The sequence below is a fragment of the Uranotaenia lowii genome, unplaced genomic scaffold (genome assembly GCF_029784155.1).
Source record: "Uranotaenia lowii strain MFRU-FL unplaced genomic scaffold, ASM2978415v1 HiC_scaffold_236, whole genome shotgun sequence".
Taxonomy (NCBI): domain Eukaryota; kingdom Metazoa; phylum Arthropoda; class Insecta; order Diptera; family Culicidae; genus Uranotaenia; species Uranotaenia lowii.
In genome coordinates, this window is record NW_026598131.1 from 6,910 (window position 1) to 32,184 (window position 25,275).

Here is a 25,275-nt window from a genome sequence, read left to right on the forward strand (position 1 = left end):
GCAGTCGCAGTGAAAGACCCATCGCTGGCTTGCTCGTATCGGAAATCGCGAAAAGTGTCGTTTGCAGATCCGTGTCCGTTTTCCGTGGGTGTCGAATCGAACCGGCCGCCAGGAATGACCGTTTTCCAACCGGAGCTAGGATCCGATTCGCTAGCTGGTTGAGGTAATGAACGTTTTTCTTCCAATGGGCTAGGCCAGCCAAATTGCAATTTTTCAAAATGGCGGCCACTCGCTGGCTGGCTCAGTAGCTTGGCTGCTGTTTTTCGCATCTGGTTTCAGCAATTGAGGTGTTTTTTGTTCTATCGAGTAGTCTGTTCTCATCGGCTAAAATTTGCGATACTGATTCAGATGGATAATTTATTTTGTGCATTAAATTGTGTGTGAGTTATTTTCCGTATGATGAAATCGATGGTAATTGATTTTAATTTTATTCTTAACAGAGTTAGTTGTTTTGAACATTAAACGTCAGGTATAATTCGAATACGAAATATTCGACATCATTAAGCTATAAATTTGGTACATTCTGTATTGTTCAAAAAATCTTATTCGCGCGTTTTTATGTTTGACAGTTAACCGGTTTGTTTACGTAAACAAAACGAGATCGGTTCATATTTTGTTGGTTTATTGCCAATTATTGGTCAACGTATTTTAATTATTTACATAAATATATAAGATTTCTTTTTCTGACCTTATCGAATAGCTGATTTAAAAATTTTGCTGTATTGAAAATAAAATCTAATTCTGAATACTACCCGTTATTTGGTACAGGTTTTTAGGTACAGAAAGAACTATGTACTTCGATGGTAAAATATGTTAATTTACTCTCAAATTGTCCCAATTTTCTATGATGAAACTCATATCGTTTTTGTATGAATGAATTGCAACTCTATTTTAGAGGTGCAAATCATCTCCGGATTACAATCGAGGCATTTGTCTGATTCGTCATTCGAAAAAATGATCCTGAAAAAGCTATCATATCATGTTTCTAAATCCGTAATTTTCTTTCTCTTTTTATACAGATGATTAAAAAATGAATGACGGTGATTCAGCGGGAGGGCAACGAGGTCAAAACCTAGCCCTTCCTGCTGGGACTGACCACAAAATATCGAGCATCAGTAGCGGTACAGGCCAGGTAGGTTTCATCGTATTCCGCTTGCTTACAGATGATTCTAATCCCAAATGTTTGTTTTTTCCTCTCGTATTAAAGCTATCCACTGGGAGTGGGCCTGTCATTGCGGCAAAGTCAGCATCACCAATGTCCCGTTCGTCAGCCGACGAAAAGCAGCAACATTTTCAGCATATCCAGCCAATGCAGAGCCCTTCTAGTGGTGGAATAGTGGGCAAACCTCTCCTCCATCATCAGCAGCAGCAACGCCAACAACAACCTCATCAACAATCTTCCGGTACGGTTAGCTTGGTTTCGGCGCAGGCCGGAATTGGGGCCGCCGGAATCGTCGGCTTCAATCTACACCAACAACAACAGCAGCAACAATTTGTCACATCTTCATCGTCAGTTAATGCCAATATAAGCAACATTTCGATTGGTGGTGCAAGCAATGTGAACAATAATGATACAGACAGTGGTTCTACGGCTTTCGGAGGAATAAGAACGCCCAGTGGCACAAACAGTAGTGCAATAGTGCAGCAGCAGAACCAAACAGTGACCAGTGGAAGTGTTTATAGTACGAACCTTAACGTAGTTGGTAATAATAGCAGCAACAATTTCGGCGGCAGTGGCCCCAGGAATATTTATATTCAATCCTCGGGCAGCCCACTAGTAGTGACTCCGGGCAGTGGTAATTTGGGAGTCGCTAGTGTATCGGCAACCTCCGTCGGAGGATCGGTGCCCGTTTCACCGACAGCCCGGAAACGGCTAAAGTTGGAACAGAGCCCGGTCATCGAAGTGGAGCATGACATTACGACACTCAAGAAACTGATTCTAGAGCACAAGTATATGAGATTACGCAGTATCAAAGACAAGTAAGTATCCTTCGCTCCTGTCTGTAGCCTGGCCGTAGTAATAGGTTCAATGCATTGCTATATGTAACAGATATTATGTTGAAAAGGAAAATGAAGGATTCAAGTTTTGTTTCTGAGGGGAAAAATCTCACGTCTTCAATCGCTAAGTATCAAATCTCGGTTTCAGGTCCCACGATTTTTTTTTCGAAGGACTTTAAGCATCCTTATGGCTTATTCATCCCGACAGGTCCCACGACTCAGGTTCCAAATCCAAAGACTTTTGTATTTGGTCTCCCGTTCAAAGGTCTCAGGTTTCAAATCTTAAAGGAGGTCGTGATGTAGTCCCAACTTCAAAAATTTCAACTTAAGCATCATCAAGGCATCAAGGAGAGCGGCATGGTTAATGAAACCTTGTGTAGGAGCCCATGACTTCCTATGGGGTTACGCCTCCAGGATAGTTCAAGTAACAGAAATTGTTTTACAAGGTTGTCAGTAAAGCAGAGGATTGCTTATAACAGTTTGATTTTTATCTACAAAATAAAGAAAAGAATGTTACTATCTTACATATAAGTATCCTTGGGAAAGAAGAGGCAACCATCTAGCTTGGGATGGATCTCAGGGCCTGCTGATTGAACCTGAACTTTTCTGTGGAGTATCGAGAAGTGCCTTGACTAAGGAGCTCAAGAACTGGGAAATCACCACTATTGTTTCCAACTGGAGAACACCAGGGGATTTTTTTTTATTATCTGACGGGTTTGCGCCGGGGGTCTTCAGATTTTCCCCAAAATTGAAAATTTGGTTCATTTTTGCGACTTAAAAACACATGTATTTTTTCAGATTTCTAACATTTTTATTTTTTGAGTTAGCTTCGGTTAGATTTTTTTGTCAATAAAAAATAACCTTTTTTCAAAGCTACATAACTCTGTTATTTTTCAACGGAAATTAAAAAATAGCACATCAAAATGCATTGAAATTTTATCAGCTTTCCAAATAAAATAGTTGAAAAAAGATAAATACAGACCTTCAACATGAAAAGCTGTAAATAAAATTTAAATGGCGTCTAAAAGTACCGTCTGCACCACCGAATATTTTGCAAAAAATACCATTGAATAGCTCAATTTATGATGCAACTTTCATCTGAAGACACCAAAGTGGGCCATCAACTCCTTGAAGAGTTATGAAAGAAATAATGACGATAAATCTCTTTTTTTGCATCGAAAACAAACAAGGGTCGAACAACTGCACTCACATATGGAGATAGCGCGCACTTCTAACTACATGGAAACAAAAGAACTTATCAAAGCAGGTAAAAAACACTACTTTTTGAGCTTTGTAGACTGCCCCTACTCTCATAACAGTCCCATATGAATTTTCGTCATTTTAGGTCAACATAGGGATTCAAAATAAATCACTAAAAAAGAGGTTTTGTTCTACAAATTTCGAAAAAAATATCAATTTGTGGCTGTCCTATATGAAATATACCCGAATAACAGTTCCATATGTGAAATACCACGGATTTGGTTACTTTTCAATGCTTCTATCGACGAAATAGTCTTTGATTTATTGATTTGAATCATTTAAAAAATTTAACTCACTTGATGTCGAATGATGCACACGAGTTTTCGAAGAGAGGTCTGACTTCCATAGGAATGACTTCCTGAGCGAAAAACTATCGGATGCAATCAAAAATCGTAAAAAGATTCAACTTACAATGTGGAATTTACAATATTTTTCCAAAAGTATGTTTCTTTTTCTGAAAATTACATTTAGAAGTTCAAAAATGCTAAAATTTAAGTCTTAGAAAGTAGATTTGAAAAATGTTTAAAATATGGTCGAATAAAAGTCCCATAATGAATAAAAATAGTGCTCTCGACCTTACCAATAACCCAATTTCGAAAATTTCAGGTCTTACGATTGATTATAACAACCTAGAAACGATTTTCGTTTATGCTGAAAGTGGTGATCTCAATTTAAGAATGTATTCCAAAACAGGAAAAGCTGATTTTCTCGCTTGCTTGTTTTTGCATATGGGACTGTTATGAAAGTAGGGGCGGTAGAGTGTTGCAGCTTAACTGACTTCATATTATATCCAAAAATCTAAAAACGTATTCGTTTATACCCAGTTTTGCACCAGGTCACAACAAGTTTTGCAAATTTTGCTATTATTTTTAGAAGTTTATGCGCTTAGTTTTGCATCCGTAATTTCGCAGATTTGATTTAAAATGGACACTGAAGATTCGTTTGTGAGCGATCGAGGTAGCAAAACACTGACGACGAATTATGTTCGTTCTAGTATGGTAAACCTCAAAACTGGGCGAATGGAGAAAACGAATACGGTAAAAGTATCATATTCTCAATGTCATATTACCTACAATGGGAATGATGCCTTCTACAGCCTGGGCTGGCCATACTGAGCTCTTCGATTATTTCTACGTTTGTGCCACACTCTTTGATTTTGATCAATGGGAAAGGATTTTGGTGGCCAGTGCTTAGCTCCCGATATAAAAACTATGTCCAGCACGTCTATATTTCATTTTTAATCACATTTTTGTGATCCCAAACACAAGGACTGAACCTTCTGCTCTTGGCATTGATTTTGCTTCACAATGATCTTTGATCGAAAAGTTAATAAGTTATATAGCATATGACCAGGTTGTAAAAGCAACTTTCCCATTATTTGTTATATCACATTAACAATACGATACTAAGAATTTTATTGAAAATTTAAAGTCAGTTATGCTGCAAACACTCTACAAAGCACGAAAAAGTAGTGTTTTTTACCTGCTTTGATAAGTTCTTTTGTTTTCATGTAGTTAGAAGTGCCCGCTACCTCCATATGTGAGTGCAGTTGTTCGACCCTTGTTTGTTTTCGATGCAAAAAAAGAGATTTATCGTCATTATTTCTTTCATAACTCTTCAAGGAGTTGATGGCCCACTTTGGTGTCTTCAGATGAAAGTTGCATCATAAATTGAGCTATTCAATGGTATTTTTTGCAAAATATTCGGTGGTGCAGACGGTACTTTTAGACGCCATTTAAATATTATTTACAGCTTTTCATGTTGAAGGTCTGTATTTATCTTTTTTCAACTATTTTATTTGGAAAGCTGATAAAATTTCTATGCATTTTGATGTGCTATTTTTTAATTTCCGTTGAAAAATAACAGAGTTAAGTAGCTTTGAAAAAAGGTTATTTTTTATTGACAAAAAAATCTAACCGAAGCTAACTCAAAAAATAAAAATGTTAGAAATCTGAAAAAATACATGTGTTTTTAAGTCGCAAAAATGAACCAAATTTTCAATTTTGGGGAAAATCTGAAGACCCCCGGCGCAAATTGTCAGATAATAAAAAAAAATCCCCACCAGAGAGATCAGCTCAGGCGAAAAGATTCATAGAACCAAGCGCACGACTCTCCGAAAACATGTTGAATTTAAATAAGCACGTGTAAAGTACTTACACCGGTCTTTTGATCGAATATTGTCCAACGAAACAGTTCTCAAACGGACAAACATTATTCAAAACGATGACTGGGTTTTGCAGGTTCGAAAAAGAAACTGCAGAGCATCTTCTTGATTGGAGAGAGCGTATACTTGAGGCAAAGTTAAAAGGCTCAACAGTCCTAAGAAAGTTATCCTACCTCATGCCTCAAGGTCTTCATTTCATGCTATCATACCCGATTGGGACAAAATGGTTAATCAGCAATCAACTGTCACTTCAATTCATAGTGCAAGTATACCTGCTATCATATTGTAACGCGAGGTCATTACCTCAATAGGCTCTTCCCTACTTCTTGGACGGACAGGAGAGGTCCAGCTACTCGCCACAGTAGCGATTGAGAAGGTGTAAAGTTGGATGCGCTCCAAGAGCTTGCATCTGGCTCACTACAAGACCGAGATGGTGCTGATCACCAACCTGATTTCAGCACAATCAGGAGGTGTAGGGTAACTCCTTCGTCGGGGAGCATCTGAGTAGTGTGCGTACGAACCTGGCAGAAAAGCATACTAAGATAAGACTATACCTTCTGCGTATGCCGAGCTGCCTGGTACGTCGTGCGTGTGTGTGTAAGATATTTCCACCGTGACTTTCGCGGAGTATCCGAATCGAACGCGCCCTCTGCGATGGAGGCGGCGGGGATAGGACATTACCTTCTCCGCAGTCGAACTTGTAGGGGGAAGAGTTTTTACGTTGCGGAATATCTCGAGTAGAGTGGTCTCACGTCGCCGTCATGTGAATAACTCGAGTCGGTGTAGGATGACGTCTTCGCTGGGAATCATCTGAGTCGTAAGCGTAAAAGACCCGTACGTGTGCTGTGACAGGCGTGAGTCTAGGATAACCTGCTCTCAATTCGTCACACGGCACTCTCGATTCGGACGGCAAAGAGCAGAGGGCCTCGAGCCAAACTAAGCGGAGCCAAGATTTTGAGTCGTTAGAGGAGAGGTCATTGGTCTCTTGCTATGCATGATAGTCGTGGAAACCCAGCGAGCCTCGAGTTACGAGTAAAGGCCGGACCTCGAGTCGTCAAAGGAGAGGTCCTTAGTCTTGAATCGGACTCGCCGTGCTCTGGAATGCAGGATGGCTAAATACGGAAAAAGAGACAATCTGTGTTCTGCAACGGTCTGAAAATGTAGAACAGCTTACCACGGAGCATTAAAGACTGTTAAAACTTGGATATTTTTAGAAACTGGCAATAAATCACATAGAACAGATAATTTAAAAAAAATCACTTATCCTAGAAAGAATCATCAGTAGTGAGGAAGCTCTGACGTAACATCAGATTGAAATTTGTATTGTGGTTGACTTACATGAGATTAAGACGAATAAGTCGTTCAAGGACATGTTTGTTCGACTTATTCGCGAGAATGAAAAGATCGGGTATGTGACCTTGCCGTTCTGCCAGACATGCAGCTGGCGCGTGCAAAACAGGTGCGATGACACCAAGGAGTTGGAGAATGCAGCAAATCGCTTTAAACGCAGTACGATTTTACCTGCAGTCAGGATCAGAGAAGACTTTGGCCGTTGCTCAAATAGCTTAAAAACCGTTCATCAACAAAAAAAGGATTCAGTAATTTGAGGAAGGCCTCTCATCCGAGGTAATGCTTAAAGCCAGAGACCAAATGAAATCTAGATCACAGGCCTCAGGTGGACTTTTGGGGTCAAAAGGTTATATGGTAGTCTAATCATATGTCCTGGAACCTGAATGTTTAATATTCTAAGAAATGGCAGTTAATTAAGAAACACGTAGCCAACCTTTGCGATCTAGGTTGGTAAAACTTATAATCGCTGAAGCACATTTTCATATTTTAAACTTGACTTATCTAATTTTTTAAAAAACAAACTGTTATAATTTTCCATGATGATCTTCTACGAAAGTCTGATTGAACTCTCATCTCCATTCTGGAGAAGTTTGTTCTTTTACAGATGACTTTCGAGGCATTTGTCTGATAAAATATAATCACAGAGTCTATCACCAAGTAATTTCGTAATCGATTATTAACTCCTGCCTTTGTTTTGCGTTTTGATTTCACAGATACTCGGAACATGTAGCGGAACTGTTTTTTCTTCAGTCCGGTGGTAATATGATGGAATATCCTGTATGGAGAAAGAAATCACATACACCCACATTTTTGAATTTTATGAGAACGTATAAGCTAGAACCGTTGTCATCCAACCTGGAAGAAGCAGGAGAAGCATTGAAACAAGTAAGTTTTGTCTATTTGTGGCATGATGGTAACTGAATCTTACGCCGTTCGTTATTTTGCCCAACAGCAATCGTCCAACCGAACATCGCTGGCCCTGGCGACGACCGGCGGAGCAACTTCATCAACAGCGGCTGCTGGCTTGCCCCAGGGAGCAGAAATCAAAATACCGGGCGTCGGAGCTACCCCGGTAGCCGTGTCGACGCAACTTCCAGCCGCGGTGGCTCAACTGAGTCAGCAGGGTAAGTGTCGGTTTGCCAACGCCCCCGCCTTCTCCCAGTATTCATTGTTTTTTTTTAACTTTTAGTTTTCAACACATATTGCTCTGCGTTTTTCTGTTCCCTAATCGTTCCGTTAGCATTTTGGTTTTTTTTTTCTGAAGAGACAATAACATCAAATCACGTTTGTTACAATTCATTTTCATCATCAAACGCCAAAACCGTTTTATCATTGACATTTGGATAATCTTGTATATATTTCGACATTACATTTGAGAAATCGGTTTATTTATGACTCTAAAGTCAACGTTATTGAAATTGGTTTTTTTCGGCCTGATGAGATGGACCATTCTAAGTTCTCTAGGCGCAACACAGATTTCGGAAGACGCTGGTTTTTGTTTGGGAAGGTATCTAACCGGCTCTGTCTCCCTCAGATCTTTCCACCCCGTGTGTACCTTCTGTATTCTGTATTTTCTCTTTCTTGGCTTTTGTCTTTTTTTTTTCTTTTCCCTCGTACTATGTAGGTCATATACCCGGCAGACCTCAAGGGGGTCGCCACGGGATGGTCTTTGGCCATGTTAGCGTTCCCGTGCCTGTGGTAGGAAGCTCCTCCGTACCTCTGGTGCCAGGTTCGCACCGTTCCACTCATTTCTCATACTCAAAGCTTTTTGATATTCTAGGAAATAAAAATGCTTTTTCATTGTTCTTGAAGAAAATTATGTTACATTCCGTCTTAAGTTTCATTTTACATCATGAATCATTGCTGTGTTTTATTTTCATTAAATACCAATAACCACTCATTAGTTACTTTATGCTACTTAAAACATGGTTCAATTAGCTACTATCTCCAATTCGCTTGAACTTTTATTTTGATTTTTCTTAGTGTAGATAAATAAAGAGAAATACTTACTTAACCATTTCACTTCATTGAAGCATGGGACTTGTTACCTTTTCGTTTATTAAGATGTTTGGTTGCTTTGCATCGATTGTTTCGTGCTGCTGACAATATTTTAAATGATGATTTTCTGTGCTGATAGTTTCATTGGTCTCGTTTTGAGACGAAAGAAGCTTCTTTTTAGGATGACTTCCGAGGCATTTGTCTGATAGAAAAATAAATGTACTTTTTCAATGCTTAAAGTTTCAGGTAGTCCATCTTTCTAATTTTGAATTTATTTATTTTTTCATTCACTTGAAAGGCGGCACCCCCATCATTCCTGATCCGATAGGAATTGGTGCTCAGGCGGGCATCGATAGGAAAAAGCACCTTAGCACAATTCCGAGTATAGGCGGCACGGCTTCGGCTACGCTTGGAATAACTGCGCTGGCTTCGTCCGGATCGACAACAACCAGTACGGCCGGTACAAGCGGGGCTGGGTCTGTTTCCGGGAGCGGAAATGATGGCACCTCTAATAACAATTCCCATCACAATGGGACGTCCTCCAATTCGACGTCGGCAGCACCGGCCACAGCAGCAGGTGGAAGCGGTGCTGGCGGAAATGGAGGACCAGACCAGTACACGAACAAAGCCAAACAGGAAGTTTACGTTATGCAGCGAATCCAGGAGCTCCAGAAGGAGGGTCTCTGGAGCGAAAAGCGTCTTCCGAAACTGCAGGAACCTCAAAGACCCAAGGCTCACTGGGACTATCTGCTAGAAGAAATGGTTTGGTTGGCGGCCGATTTTGCTCAGGAACGCAAATGGAAAAAGGCAGCCGCCAAGAAGTGTGCCCGAATGGTTCAAAAGTACTTCCAGGATAAGGCAAGTGCTGCTCAAAGGGCTGAAAAAGCTCAAGAGTTACAGCTGAGGCGAATTGCTGCTTTCGTTGCCAAGGAAATCAAAATTTTCTGGGGAAATGTAGAAAAGCTGGTGGAATACAAGCAGCAAACCAAAATAGACGAGAAGCGAAAAATGGCACTGGATCAACAGTTAAGTTTTATCGTGGATCAAACGGAAAAGTACTCACAACAGCTGGTGGAAGGCATGAACAAAAGCACTGCCGTAGCGGTTGGCAACACCAGCAAAGCTAATAGTTTAAGCTCCAGTCGAATATCGTCACCGCAGCACAGGAATGCATCGGACGATGAGTTCCGACCGGATGAAAATTCCGATGACGATGAAGAAACTATTGCAAAGGCCGAAGCAGAAGCAACGGGCACCAACGAGGAGGTCGCTGCCCTCCAGAAAGAGTCCGAAATGGACTTGGATGATTTTCTGAAGAGCCTACCGAAGGACTACCTAGAAAATCGGGATAAGATCGTTCTTCCGGTAAGTTCAATTTTGGCTTACTATTAAAATGTATGCATGAGTTTCCAAAATTTAAAAAAAAATATTTTATTTATTCAGGAGAAAGAAGAAAGTGAAAAGGAGAGCGATAAGGACTTTTCCGCAGGGGAAGCTAGCACAGATGACGAAGATACCATCATGGAGCAGGAGAAAAAGGAAAAGAATACCGACCACAAGAAAGAAATCGATGAACTAAACGTAAGTAGTCCGAACTGGGTAATAACAAAAATCAATTCTAATATCTATTGCATTTCTTTTCACCAGGCCGAGAACGAGATGAGCATCGAGGAACTGATGGCCAAATATAATCATCCGGCTAAGCCAAGCACCTCCAGCAAAATGGAAATCGATTCCGACGATGATCCAGACAATTCAGATGATGAATCATCTCCAAGCAGCAGTGAGGAAGCATCGGAAGACGATGATGGTGCTTCTTCGTCCGCCGACGAAGACATGGAAACGGAAAACCAGAACGAGGGCGTTGGGTTGAAATCTTTACTGGACGACGAAATGGCGAATAAAAGTCAGAGCGAAAAGGACGAAATGCTCAACGATGCAGCTGCCATCGCCGAAAGTATTCAACCCAAAGGGAACACTCTATCGTCCACAAGTGTGGTTACACCGATTCCGTTCTTGCTGAAGCACACGCTCCGAGAGTATCAGCACATTGGTCTCGATTGGTTGGTAACGATGCACGATCGTAAACTGAACGGTATTCTGGCTGATGAGATGGGTCTCGGCAAGACAATTCAAACCATATCCCTGTTGGCGCATTTGGCATGCGTAAAGGGTAACTGGGGTCCCCATTTGATTATCGTACCGTCATCTGTGATGTTGAATTGGGAAATGGAGTTCAAAAAGTGGTGTCCGGGGTTCAAAATTCTTACATACTACGGTTCTCAGAAGGAGCGGAAACTTAAGCGAACCGGATGGACCAAAGTGAACGCCTTCCACGTTTGCATTACTTCCTACAAACTTGTCACTCAGGATCATCAAAGCTTCCGGCGAAAAAAGTGGAAATATTTGATTCTCGATGAAGCACAGAACATAAAGAATTTCAAATCCCAACGGTGGCAATTGCTCTTGAACTTTCAAACGGAACAGTGAGTATGATGATTGAAACGGCAATTGCTTCTATTGAACCTTAAAAACAATTTTCAAATGATGATAACGTATCGATTTGAACGGATTAGTTTTAAGATTCTGTTTTAGAAACTTTTAACTATTTTCAAGGACGACAATCGAGGCATTTGTCTGATTAAATCTAAAAATAAAACAATTTATGTTAAAATAATCTTAAGGTATTGTTGAAAACAAATTAAGCTAAAGGCTGTTTTCTGTTTTTAACTTCAAACAGACGATTGCTGCTAACCGGAACGCCACTGCAGAACAACCTGATGGAGCTGTGGTCCTTAATGCATTTTCTGATGCCGCATATTTTCCAGTCACATCGAGAATTTAAGGAGTGGTTTTCCAATCCTGTAACTGGCATGATTGAAGGCAACTCGGAGTACAACGAGAACATTATCAAGCGCCTTCATAAGGTCTGTAACCTGTACGTAATGTAGAGATTATGATTATTATTTCCACGTTTTGTATGCGTACCTTTTATTTTTCCAAAAGTGGGATTTCGTTTTGTTTTTTTTTTCTTTATTGGTTCACTAGACCAGGGATTTTGAAGGTTTTATGTTTGTCCGTTGTCTTCTTCTGTTCTTTAGTTTTGTTTTTGCTACACTAAAACATTTGTCAAAGGATGTAAAAGGAGCAATAATCATAATGTTGATTACGTTGCATTTGATTATGAGACATCATTTAATAGTTAACTGATACATTTGTGTAACTAGGTTCTTCGACCCTTCCTTCTTCGGCGATTGAAATCAGAGGTGGAAAAACAGATGCCAAAGAAGTACGAACACATCGTAATGTGTCGGTTGTCCAAGCGGCAGCGGTTTCTGTACGATGACTTTATGAGTCGTGCTAAGTAGGTTTCATATTCCAGATTCGACGTTTCCAGAGAATATTCATTTTGTATTTAATTCTAGAACGAAGGAAACGCTTGCCACAGGCAATCTTTTGAGCGTGATTAACGTACTGATGCAACTTCGGAAGGTGTGTAATCATCCAAACATGTTTGAAGAACGCCCTACAATATCGCCATTCAGGATGGAAGGTATTAATTTTCGAACGGCTTCGCTCGTTTACAATATGCTAAACTACGATCCTTTTACGGTAAGTTAATTCATTGTGATTTAAATGAAAATTATTTCATGAACGATTTTTTTACACAGCAAATTGATCTGTCTTCCCTGAATCTGGTGTTGGTAAAGTTAGAGCTAATGCTGTCAGCTTACGTTGCGTACCGGTCGCAGCAGCTCTGTATGCCGAAACGCTTGATCGAAGAGATTGACTCCACGCCAGAACCAGCTCCTCGTTGTCCCACGGGAAAGATGAAATTGCACGTTCGTGTTCCCAATATGCTAGTGCAACAAAGCTTAAGCAACAACAGTGGCATCCGAAGCACAGGAGTGAGGGTTGGAACCAGCCCAGCTATGAAGACTGAAGGGACGCGCTATGTTCCGCTCATTAATTCTTCGCTAGTAGATAGAAAACCCTTGATCGAGGAAATCAACTCACAGCCGTCAACAAGCACGATTATTGTGGATGATCCCCTCGCATCGAATGTAAATTTACGTAAACAATGTGATATGAATAGCGGTAATAATTTTAGTAGTAACATAACTCCTAGTAATAGATTCAGTGCTGGCCACGTTGCACAAATAGTACATACGCCTGCTGGTAGGCAATTGATTCTGACGCCTAGCTCAGTGGTACAAAGTTCCAATACCCCCACAACTCTGATGACGTCAAGTGGCCAAAGGCTTACAGTAGTGAATCGATCCATTGCATCTTTCCCTGGAACGAATACGACGAACAGGATATCGTCGGTTTCTTCCGTACATCGGCCAACGATAGGAGCACAGCTGTCGAGTAATAGTATTCAATCTACTTCCTCTGTGACGAATCCGATCTCATCGACGTTAGCAGCTTCTATTGTGCAACAGTTGAAGCATCATTCCTATTCATCCACTGCCATGCTCACTCCCGAAGAGCTGGAACGAAAAGCCCGCACTGAATTTTATCTCGCAAGTGTTGAAGAATCCCGCAAAGAGCGAAGAGGCCAAATCCTAGAACTCCTTGGTAGGATGAACCAGAAACGTTGTGATGCCACACCAGTTTATGGCGAAGATTTGATCGAATCGTTGGAAAACGTGACAAACGATATCAGTTTGAATGCGGATTCTGTGCCAATAACTACGTTAGGATCATATTACTGTCGCGAAGCTTGGCGTAATCCAACGGACAGCTTAGCTTGTGCTATTCAAACTGTCGAGCAACGAACGGCTGAATTCCGATCTGTCTTTAGTAATTTCGTAACCTACGTGCCAGCTGTATGTGCGCCAGCTCCCATGCTACACGTTTCCCATCCCAATCCTTCGCGGTCGAACGAGGAAAAGTGCCAAGATAGCCAAATAGAAGTTTCGCTGAAACCAACGTTGAAAATGTTCCATCCTATAATCTCTGCTATGAGTACACAGGTAAGTCTAAACTCTTCTCATCAAAAGCCAAGTCAAACGAAAGTCTGCTCCAAAAATCAATCATTCCGAAGCATATTTTTGGCGATGATTTTTGCAATGGAGCTACAGAAATGGATCTAATCCAAGCATTGACCATCCAGCGGATCATGCGCTTTTGAACAACATCGCATAGAGCCTCTAGAACCTTGCTACAGTAAAACAGAGGCATTTTTTTCCTAAGCATCATTCAATGTGGCTGGAATATCCTCAAGAAAAAAAAACTGAGGCTCAGCTTTTGTCGTGATGCAACAAAATCGAAAATCTGAAAATAGTTTCTTGTAAATCAACGTTGGTCAAGCAGTATCACATTTGCAACATTCTTATAAAAATATATTCACTTAAAAAGTAATCTCATTTCTTAATTTAAATTTTCTTGTAAACAGATCTCTAAAAAAAATTTTTTTTTCATTCTCCAGTTTCCCGATCCTCGTCTGATACAGTATGACTGTGGCAAGCTACAAACACTGGATAAGTTGCTTAAACAGCTGAAATATGGTGGTCATCGGGTACTGATTTTCACCCAAATGACCCGGATGCTGGACGTGTTGGAAGCTTTCCTCAATTACCACGGTCACATTTATTTGCGGCTCGATGGAACCACCAAGGTTGAACAACGGCAGTTGCTCATGGAGCGATTCAACGGGGACAAGAGGATATTCGTGTTCATCCTGTCGACGCGATCCGGTGGCGTCGGAATCAATCTGACCGGAGCTGATACTGTGATATTCTACGATTCTGACTGGAACCCTACAATGGACGCCCAGGCGCAGGATCGTTGTCACCGGATTGGTCAGACTCGAGATGTGCACATTTATCGATTAGTCAGTGAGAAAACAATCGAAGAAAACATTCTGAAAAAGGCGAACCAAAAACGCATGCTTGGGGATTTGGCCATCGAAGGAGGAAACTTCACGACGGCCTATTTCAAGAGTTCCACTATTCAAGAGCTGTTTACGGTTGACGTTATAGAAGAAGATGCGTCTGCAAGGTTGGCTGACGTTATTGAGCGGGATAAGGAGCGCAAGGAAAGGTTACAGCAGAGTATGGCTGTCGGTCCTTCCACAAGTACTGGAGGTGCTCAACAGCAGCAGACGCAAGTCGAAGAAAGTAGATCTGCTATCAATGTGTTTGAATCGGCGCTAGCCGCTGCCGAGGATGATCAAGATGTGCAAGCTGCCAAGTGTGCTAAGGCAGAAGCTTCTGCTGACTTGGAAGAATTCGATGAAAACATTCCACTAGATCAGGATCAGCAAAAAGACAGGCCCCCTGAAAAAAGTAAAGCGGAGAAGGAACTTGAAAATTTGGTCAAACAGGTGAGTTGTTATTATTTTTTTGCTAAGACCAACCCAATCAAAAATACTTAGGTTGTTTTGAATCAATCGAAGTACACAAGTTTCTTAGTTTCATTGGGAAAATAAAAAATGAGAACCAGACCGCGTTAAAACGGCCTTAGGCATAGTTTAACGCTATCAAAGTTTTCAAACATCAATTCATTATATGTACATATTTAAGTGAACCACGCACATAACAATGATCATCCATTTTCATTCGTAGTTGAGTCCCATCGAGCGGTATGCCATGCGATTTGTGGAGGACACCGAAGGAACGTGGACAGCGGTGCAGCTGAAGGCCGTGGAAGCCGAAATCGAGCAACAGAAACGCGACTGGGAAGCTAATCGTTTGGCTCAGCAGAAGCGCGAAGAGGAAGCCGCGCGGCAACTGGAGGCTGAGGAGAACGATTTGCTGACGTTTTCCAGGGAGGACGCAAATAATCAGGTTAATAGAAACAAATCCAATAGCTCATCTATTCATAAAAATAATTCGGCTAGGCGGGGTGGTAGATTAAACAATAACGTGGGTAGACACCAAAGGGATAATCAAATGGTACACCGCAGAGTCGCAATTGTTCGCAATGCTAACAAGGAACAGATTTTAGGCAAACGCAAACGTTTGAGGGAAGATCAGGTAAATAATTCATCGGAAAAGACGAGGTCTAATGAACAGATATCAGTAGCAGCGAATAAGAAAACTAGGGTTATAAGGCAGCAGGAACAAGCGTTAACTAGCAGTCCAATTCGAACACGAAGAGAGAGCATTAGAACTAACAACATAAGACCCATCAGTCCGCGAAAAAAATTATTGAAACGTATTCCGGTTAAAAGAAATGTTTCTAATAGCGAAACTAAAGATAAGGATGGTGACAATAGGTCAAATGACGGAGAAGAATTGGCGAAAGAAATGAAACATGCTGAAGAATTTGATAGCGAATGTAGCTTAGACGTTATGATTGATTCCAATGACGCACCGGATTCGGATTCCAATCAGATGAATAATTACTACTCCTCACAGGATGAAGAATCTGGAAGCCAAAGTCAAGACGATGTACATCATGCTTTGACACATAAGATGAATGATTCTAAAGCGTCCAATTCTGGAACAGCTGAGGATGTAAATAGTACCCCTAGGACGAGATCGCGAGGTTCAGTCAAAATCAATTTGTGGACATTGGATGATAGTCCAATTATGCCAATATCAAAACGTCCCAGGGTAAGTGATTCATCAAGGGGTAAGAAAAACTCGTCCTCAGAGCAAAACAATTCTCAGAATGATAACGATTCTCTGTCGCTAAACGAATCAGCTACAAATGAAGAATCTAATGCGGAAAATGTAGACGCTGAAAACACGACACAAAACGATACTGCAGATGAGAGTGATGTGGCAGCCGAATTCACTGAAGATTCCATTCCACCTGTCACTTCGGCCGGAGAAACAATCAAGGAACTGAAAATAATTGTCACGGATGTAAAACAGATGAGACATGCACGGGTTCTAGATGGATTTTCAGCACCGCAACGAACACCGTCTCCTAAAGCGAGAAAATTGAAAAGAAACAACGCAACTACCCCACGATCTAGTGGCGGTAGTGGCAACAATAGAACACTAGACCATTGGATATCTAAAACGCCAAAAACAATGCCAGCATCTGCAAGCTTACCTATTCCACCAACCAATTGTAGTAACAGTGATGATGCGCCGATTTCGGAAACAAACATTACTCCGCTGGCACAGAGTGGCCGCAAGACTCGAGCTTCGGCTAAGGTAGACGGCATTGTGGAAAACGGTGATTCGCAAAACTAGTGACTCTCAATTTGTAAAATACTGATGAACATAGGGTTAGACAGGTTAAAGGGACTCAGCTCGACGAGATCGAATTAGATACATTGTGGGATGCAAAGAACTCGTTCTTTAATTTATTCGCGGTTGTATCACTCAGTTTACAGTTTATTGTTTTGTTTTTTTTTAAGAGACACTTCATTTGATCATTGTAAATAGTAGCAGGGCACGTTGTTATACAGATCATTTTCCCGTAGAGTTCTGTTTTCAGGTTTATTTATTCATCTAGGGATCGCTCTGCCAAGTAGTTTTAATTATGACAATCAGACGTGTTTTATACGTCTGAAAAAGAGATTGTAAATCTCCAGAAAAGTTAATTGGAAAATAATATATATCCTGCATTGTTTGTTGAACGATTCGAAGACTCTGTTACTACTTTCAAGTAGCTCCTCATTTCAAAAATACAGTTTGCAGGTATAAGAAATCCAGTTTACTAATGTCGATCGATATGAATGATTGAAGTTGATAGAAGACAGAGAAAAACATCGTTTTGTTCGCATACAGTCCGTGGTATGTTTGAAAACCCAAGTCAAAACGTTAGGTACTATGAAACAAATTTAGGAGATAACAAATTGTCTAGAAAAAAACAAATATCAATTCCAATGAAGCATTGATTTATATGTTGTTGATCTGCAAGATCACACTGATCTTATGCGATAACCTCTCCTTAACAGAAAAAATCTGGAATATCGAACAATACTAACATCAAAATCCTTAAACGATAAAAAAAATTGATAGAATAAAAAATCCTTGCTGAAAACGACCGTTAATTGCTGTATTGCCAGTGTTTATTTTTCGTCCACTCTCTCGCACAAAACAACAAATCTTCCTGTCTTGCGTGGTTTTATAGGCAAATCTAACGACGTATCGATATAAGTTTACGGTGGCAGTGTATCAGTGTTTTGGTGTCATTCAAAGAAAAGTTTTATTTTTCTAGTGAACAATGAAGCTAAATTGTACTTTACCGATATCCAAATCTAATATCCACATTATAACCAACATTATTCAGAGAAAAAGAGAACAGTTTTTATTAATTGCTGCTGCTTTTTTGCAGAATGCTTCCTTTCTCCAATTCAATTCGGTTTGGCAATGGCATTATTCTTTTCTTGTTGGCACCAAAATAAAGAATAGCAAAATTCTAGTTTTGAACGCACGCCTAAGTTGTTAAATCGGATTATTGCTTGTTTAAAAATTATTAGCTATGCCATGCCGATCGAATTAAGTGGAATACGATGGAAAGGAATAAGTTTATGGCGGGAGGTTTGTGGTGAAAATGAAAGCACCAGCAAAGAGCAATTAACAGCAAAGTGATAACTTATTTTGTTAATTTTATTTTTGTTTAATCGTTAATCACCTGGTTGGAACAATAAGCAGTTTTCCATTCCTGTTCCAGTTTGTCTTACAAATTACTTTTACGAAAATTAACAAAATAATTATCAAGATCCTTTTCTCTTTTTCTCTGTTTAATTTTAGATTTGGATATCGGAAAACACAATGGAAAAGATGCCGGTAAGTTGAATTGAATCTTGGAACTAGTTGGGTTGTTATAATTTTCTTCATTTTTTTTTCGTTTAGATGTGGTGTCCTCCGACTCCACCACAAGATGATAACGACATTTACGTTGATTATTCGTTGGGTTTCCTGTACGAAGCGGATATTATTCCGGAGTCTCAGTTACCGGCAGTTTACGTGAAAAAGGAGTACAAACGAAGCCATTCGGAGGCTGGATTTTATCCAGATGGACGACGACCGGTAAAAATAAGAAAAGAGGATACATACTATGCCCCGCGTTCGCTTTTTGATAGGCCGTCGCCTCAGATAGCAAAATTACGGAAGGATTATAAACTGCAAAGATACAAGGGTATAATCAAGCCTTTCCCGATGCTTGGTTTGAAACCAACAATGCCTATGAAGCAACTTGTTGAGCCGGAAGGCATGCCTGAATGGATGATACACGAAGATATGTCGATGCTGAATGTTATTCAGAATCTTCAAGGCTTGCCGCTAAACTTAATGCTTGTATCACCTGGCCATACGCCTAACTGGGACTTGGTAGCCGATATCGTGAATCAATCTTCGAGGACTTACCGTTTACCGAAACAATGCCGATATCGCTACGAGGCTGTTATTATCCCCCGTGAAGAAGGAAAGCTGCTAGAAAGCCCCAAGAAACAGAAGAAGAGTAAAAACCCTCTGAAACAATCGCCACCGAAAGGGATGAGAGCAATGCGTACGGCACAGCTCTTTACTGGCGATGGTAACAGCTCGTACATCAAATTGGCTAGACAGAAGTTTGATAATATTAGATTGGCGTTCAATAAGAAAGCGCCACAGGCTAAGCCGATAATTTCTAATCCACAAATGAAAAACCCTAAGCATGCAGCTGTTTTAGCTGAGTATGGAATAACCAACTACGAGACACCATTGACTCCGATAGAGATTGCTACAAGACGGGCGGAACGAATTTCGAAGGAGAAGCAGAAGAATGCTGTATTAATGCAGGGACAGGAGCAATTGGCCGCCCAACATCAACAACAACAGCAGCAACAAGTCCAGCAACAGCAAGCGCAACAACAACAGCAGCAACAGATTCAAGTACAGATGGCCTCTCAAATTCAACAGGTGGTACAGAGCCAGGCACACGTGATTCAACAGCAAGTTCAACAGCAAATACAGATTCAAACTCATCCTCAACATGTGACTTCTGCTGGAACAGGAGTTCAACAAGCGACCATCGTGGTTTGTGGAGTTGGAACAAACACATCGCCAGCAGTTGCCACATTAGTTCAAGCACCAACGCTGCAATCACGTGCTCAACCTGTCGTGAATATTTGTTCTACTGCTAACCAGCAACAAATCGTCAAAGCCATTGTAGCCAGTCCAGCCAACCAGAATCTTCTGTCACAGCAATTGGCGGTAGCTCAAAACAATCCTCAACAGCAGGTTTCCGTTGTTCTTACCACACCCGTCACTACAATATCTGGTAATCAGGTCCAACTATCCCAGCCGCAAATAGTTTCTATTCATCAGTCAAGTCCACAGATAATTCAAAGCAACCCAACCGTAACTCAATCCAGTAATTCCATCGTCCAAACCCTTGCCACGCAATCATTGCCGCAAGTTGTTTCTGTCGCTCAATTAGCTACAGTGGGTACGGTTATGACCACGGGTAGTCCCATTCAACAATCTCAAGTCGCAACTCTTACAACGTCTGCCTTGAGAGCCCAACGGATAGTAGCGCCACCAGGCACCCTACAGGAAGTTGTCCTTCATCAACGGCCCGGATCACAGAGCCCCACAGTTGTCAGCGTCAGCGGTTTAGGTCAAGGTTTAACTCAAGCCCAACTTCAAACTACCCAACTACGCTTGTCGATGGCTGGAGGGCAGCAAGTGTCCGGCGTTGTAGCTAAAGGAATATCGGTTGGAACAGTTACCAGTGCTGGGAAACCAATCAACACTTCTCAAATACAATTCTACCGCCAACAACCGATTCGCCAACAGCTTAAAGTTCTGCACCCTGCTGCGGGTCAGGGAGGAACGGCCACTGTACTTCAACAAGCTGCTGGTCAGCCGACATTAGTCAGCCCGGCCATAATCCAGGGAAACATTATTCAAACCGGGGCAGTTGGTCAAGCCGTTCAGGTTCAACAAGCTACCCAAAAAGTTTCAGTAGCAAGCGTTGGTACGAGTGCAACCGCAAGTGGAACTGCTACTGCAGCTGCCGGCACCATTGCTACCGTGCAAGTTGCTCCGGGTCAACAAAGGACACAATTTATTAAACAGGTGGGAACAAAACAGATGATCACCACCAGACAAGTTACTGACAATGAAATGCAGCTAATGGTTAAAAGACAAATTATCAGCCAACAGCACAAACAACAGCTTATGCCTCAAACGCAAATATTTGCTCCTGCCAATTTGCAAGTTCAACAGGCTGGTACGTCCGGTCAGCAAATTGCAACCCTAGTAAAAACATCTAGCGGCACGGTTGCGGCTACTGGAATGACACTTTCGCAAGTGAAACCCGGTCAGCTCAAAACCCTTAGCAATCAGAGCCAAGTGAGGCAGCTTCAACTACAGCAGCAAATTATTGCTGCCCAGCAGAGGAAAGGCGGTAAAATGACTCAAATAACGCAAGTTGCCGGCAAAGCAGGTCAACCAACGCAATTGTTCGTTCAGGGACCGAAAAATTTACCATCCGGAACGGTGACCGTTCAACAGATCCAGCAAGTGATTAGACACGCCCAACCGGCATCCCTAGCTGCGGGAGGACAAATCGTTCTTGGGAAAACCAGTGTTGGCAGGGTGATACCGGTATCCGTTTCACAGCAAGCCAACCAAAGACAAACGATTCAGGTAAGTTACCCGGACATTTGTTAAAAAAATTGCTCCCATTAAGCATCATCACATTTTTTAAAATCGTAGGTCGTCACTGCAACTTCTGCTGCCCAAGCCATTGCAGCGGGTAACATAAGGGCCCATGTTCCAACGCAAAACATCGGAACCATTAAGGTTGCTGCTGGGGCAACTCCAGCGCAGCAGCAGCAAGCGATACTTACCGCCCTCCAAAACCAACAAAACCAACGGCAGAATGCCAGCCCAGTGCGTTTGCAAACTTCCAGTGGTTCTCTGGTCGCAGTGACGGTACAACAACCTCAAACCGTATCTGCTGCCACTAGTAACGCCGAACTACAACAGCAGGCAGTGCAACAGGTTGGCACAGTGACTACCATCAGCCAAGCTCAGCAGCAGCAATCACAGGCCGCACAGAACCAATCGGTATTGCAAATATCGTCAGGGCAAGCACCGCAGATAATTGCATCGACTGCCGGTGCATCAATTTCTGTTGCCGGTTCTTCCGGCGATGGTAGTTCTGCGGTGGTACAACAAGCCACAGCAGCTCAACAAGTGAGTATGATCAAGAAAAAACAATCTCCTAGTGGCAAATAGGGCACCCAGTTCAGATCAAGGGAATTTATTATCGTTGATCATCATACAGGTGTCCAATATAAACTATCTTAGAATTCAGATTTTGAATACTTAACAGTATTGCACTGCAAAGGGGAATGGTTTGAATTTTGTCGTCTGTAAGTTTTCGTACCTACACAATATACAATCCGATATCAATAATATTCAAAACGAGACATCATTCCTGTAAAATTTTATTTGGGTTAACCAGTAACTTAAAGAAACTACAAATCCTGAAATGAAGTTCGGTATCTATCTTCGGATAGGTTTTGTGCAAATGCAACTTGTAAATTTAAACATTAGGGTTCCTTTCGACAATGAATGTATAAAGTTTCTTTTTGTGAAACTTTCTTAGTTAACTTAGTTATCATCGAAGCAGAATCTGCTGGCATAAACAGAAGCAAGAGATTTAATAATTTATTTAAATGTCTATAATTTTAGAGTAAAAACTTTAGTGTAAGCTGTGCCCTTTCCATCTCTTTGTTTCTTAAAAAGTGTACAATAAATGGTTAATACAATAATGACGCCTTTGGTTTAGTTCTGTTGATTTTTCACATCCATTTTACAAAGACGAACTCAAAAACTCGCGACCTTTATCCTCTGCCTTTAATGGAATCGAATGTGCGATACACGAGCTCGAATGTCACATTTGAAAGACTCTTGTTCCCCGTTTAATCTGAAAAGTTTACAAAAATTGTGTTATTAGCAAGCGGTATGAATCCTTTCCCCCAAGTTCATTGGAATAATTAAGACCATTCAGAGTACAGATTTCTGTCTTCCGTCGGTGGTTGCTTCCTGTAGCGTGGTTTCGTTAGCTCCTTCTCTACCAACTACCTAAATTCAACAGTTGTGTGGGAATTTCTTATCTTCACGACCCGACTTTATTAATTCCAGATTTCTAATGAGTTCTCGTTAAGTAATATTGGGGATCGGGTTGAAATAAGGATTTCGGGTCCGTTGATATTGAATGTGGTAGCTTCAGCGATGCAGTTTTATTTACTTGGTTCAACAATCCAGATTCCTTTGCTGTCAACAGATAAGGGTAGCTTATCATAATGCATGCTACGTCGTATTCTGGGTGAATTTTTGGGGGGTGATATAACTACGACCATAATAACTATGACCATCGACCACGAGCTCATAACTCAACAAATAAGCGTTACAGCCCAAATACCACTCACGATGAATTCCTTTCAGTCTCACACCGGCAGCATATCGCTAGGCTTTTCATAGCTGATCCATTCGCTCTTCGTAGCAGTGGTTTCGTCGTTGCCTTCGTCTGCTTCAAGTTCCTCTTCGAAATCGGCGCTGCTACGTCCACTTTTGGATCGTTTCTCTCCTATCCGTGCCAGCAAAGTGGCAAACTGTTTCTTGAACGCATCAAGCTGGAAGCTTTCGTCCAAGGTGAAGATAAACTTTTCGTCGAACGAAGAAATTCCGCTGGCAGTTCGAAACGGTCCACTCTGAGAGAGAAATTTAACCATTGACTGCGCAACATCTTCCCAGCCCTGATCCGTGCAGTCGAAGACCGGTCTGGCAAAGATGGATTTTACGGTTTCCAGGTACTTCAACGCTATGTCCGAATGAACAAAACTAGCCTCGAACAGGCTTAACAATCCAGTCAATTTAATTTGCGATCTACAAATTAATTAGGAAATTTAATATTTTAATTTTATTTACAAATGAATAAAACATTACATTTTTATTTCGTTTTGGACTGCTTTCATTTGGTTGCAAGTTTTGGAAATTTCCATATGGTTTTTCTTGAGCAGCATCAAAACTCCATCAAGGGCCCGTATGGAACGTTCCTGGAGCTTGACCACAAACCGTCGCTGGAAAAGTCTCATTTGGCCGGTCTGAATTTCCAATTCGTTCTAGCGTGGGTGTATCAGAAATAAAAGATTATTAAATTCATAAACGGGAACCGTTTGCTTAAAGCTTATGGGTATCGTCAAACGAACTTACTGATTTCTTTTTCAGTTTTTCCCTTAGTTGGTAATGTTCATCGATGGCACCCAGTAGATCATCAACGGGGGGATACGACGATATTGATACCTTTAGAGTCTGTTTCTTGGAGTCCCTGGAGGATTCAGGATTGATTTGAATGATTCGCTCCACCAAGGAGTTCACAACAATAGGGATGGAGTAAAGGTCTTCAGATTGAACGCTGAAATCGAAAAATGTATTAAACAAGGAGTTGTATACTACCTAGTATTTACCCATTCAACTTACCGATAACGGTTTGTGTTCTTAGCAGCAACAATCGTTACCTTGCTTCCAGTAAGTAATGACGTAAGTCCTAAAGCATGCGGACTTCCTTCACTCATAAACTCAGGAAAAAGCCTTTGGAGACCTTCATTGGCATCGTGGACAGTGAGCGTGACTTTATGGGATCCTTCCTTTGAAGCTTGGCTTGTTTTGACAAACATTTTCATCGGCAACGAGCTACTTTTCTGTTGAACTCTCGTTATACCTTGTTTATTTGTGTAGGAACATGTTATGAGTATATCTGAACTACCAGGAGTCACCGGCTCATTCGGATAAACCCACGCCGATAACTGTTGCACGCTATCTGCAGTTACATCTATAAACATGAACATTTCTTTGGTACATTTTAAAGCTGGGTCTACTGACACAAGTATTTGAAGAAGCTCAAGATTAATCCTGACCTTAGCTGTGACGGCGATTTGACACATTTGCAGGGAGTGACTTTCATAAACTACATTACCCTTATGAGTACATTTTTCTAAATTCGAATCAACTAACACATGCAACGCAACATCACGTTCGGCAGCAGCGTTCAAGAGACTGATGTCGCTAAAGTCGACCCCAGATTGGATTTCTTTTTCTAGCTCCAACATCTCCCTTTGGCATTTTTCAATCTCGAAGGGAGCTAAATTCAAAGGAGGTACTTTGAACAGATGTGGTTCCGATCCCAAGTATCCAACACAAAGGACTCCGGTGCTGTCCAGGGTTATCAAGGCTCCCGGCAACTCGGTTACGTTGGCTCTTCCAATGGCGACCGGTATTTCTTGTAGCTCTGCAGACCACATTATTTGATTACCTTCGTATAGCAACAACGATCCGCTTTCGGAAACCACGGCTAACAACAATCGTGCATCGGGCTCTAGAAAACAATCGAAGTTTTAATAAAAGTTTTCAATTCTCGTGATACACTCACCCCAATACCAGCCAATAACAAACGAACAGTAGCATATTGGAGAGAAATCCAACTTCTTCACAAACCTTATTCTACCAGTATCTGTGAAACATAGGATGTTGTTCTCTCCCAGAATAACGATAAGGGATTCAGTGCTGAAAAGATTGGAAGGATTTCATCAACAT

General features: G+C 41.3%; 2 protein-coding genes and 2 non-coding genes across 5 annotated transcripts in view; 3 read left to right on the forward strand and 1 right to left on the reverse strand.

Annotated features, from left to right (window-relative positions):
* Positions 1–22,451, forward strand: LOC129759659 (helicase domino). 2 transcript variants are annotated; one of them, XM_055757167.1, is made up of 18 exons: positions 1–163; positions 1,020–1,132; positions 1,208–1,980; positions 7,486–7,657; positions 7,725–7,896; positions 8,397–8,501; positions 9,069–10,135; positions 10,214–10,351; positions 10,418–11,256; positions 11,511–11,697; positions 11,998–12,134; positions 12,196–12,382; positions 12,442–13,749; positions 14,205–15,101; positions 15,343–15,564; positions 18,436–18,471; positions 18,538–21,318; positions 21,388–22,451. In XM_055757167.1, the coding sequence occupies exons 2-18, from the start codon at positions 1,031–1,033 to the stop codon at positions 21,910–21,912; spliced, it is 9,648 nt and encodes a 3,215-aa protein (XP_055613142.1). In that variant the 5' UTR covers positions 1–163; positions 1,020–1,030; the 3' UTR covers positions 21,913–22,451. The 2 variants fall into 2 exon arrangements, with proteins under 2 accessions (XP_055613142.1, XP_055613145.1); XM_055757170.1 differs by lacking the exon at positions 8,397–8,501.
* Positions 8,881–8,983, forward strand: LOC129759661 (small nucleolar RNA Me28S-Am2589). Its single transcript, XR_008740210.1, has one exon. It is a non-coding gene; the product is annotated as a small nucleolar RNA Me28S-Am2589 (small nucleolar RNA).
* LOC129759662 (small nucleolar RNA Me28S-Am2589) lies at positions 11,309–11,418 on the forward strand. The gene has a single exon (XR_008740211.1). It is a non-coding gene; the product is annotated as a small nucleolar RNA Me28S-Am2589 (small nucleolar RNA).
* The window catches only part of LOC129759660 (protein PTHB1), a 7,717-nt gene continuing 4,839 nt past the window's right edge, over positions 22,398–25,275 (reverse strand). Inside the window, exons 4-8 of the mRNA XM_055757171.1 lie at positions 25,112–25,245; positions 24,163–25,057; positions 23,896–24,097; positions 23,629–23,804; positions 22,398–23,568 (exon numbers count right to left, since the gene is read on the reverse strand). Coding sequence (XP_055613146.1) covers positions 23,130–23,568; positions 23,629–23,804; positions 23,896–24,097; positions 24,163–25,057; positions 25,112–25,245 — 1,846 coding nt within the window. The 3' untranslated portion in view covers positions 22,398–23,129. The remainder of the gene's footprint in view (positions 23,569–23,628; positions 23,805–23,895; positions 24,098–24,162; positions 25,058–25,111; positions 25,246–25,275) is intronic.

Excerpts from the sequence above, each read along its gene's own strand:
- LOC129759659 (XM_055757167.1), top strand. The coding sequence starts at position 1,031 with ATGAATGACGGTGATTCAGCGGGAGGGCAACGAGGTCAAAACCTAGCC. Across the intron at positions 12,383-12,441 it reads TAAACTACGATCCTTTTACG|CAAATTGATCTGTCTTCCCT; the intron begins GTAAGTTAATTC and ends TTTTTTACACAG. Across the intron at positions 18,472-18,537 it reads ACACAATGGAAAAGATGCCG|ATGTGGTGTCCTCCGACTCC; the intron begins GTAAGTTGAATT and ends TTTTTCGTTTAG.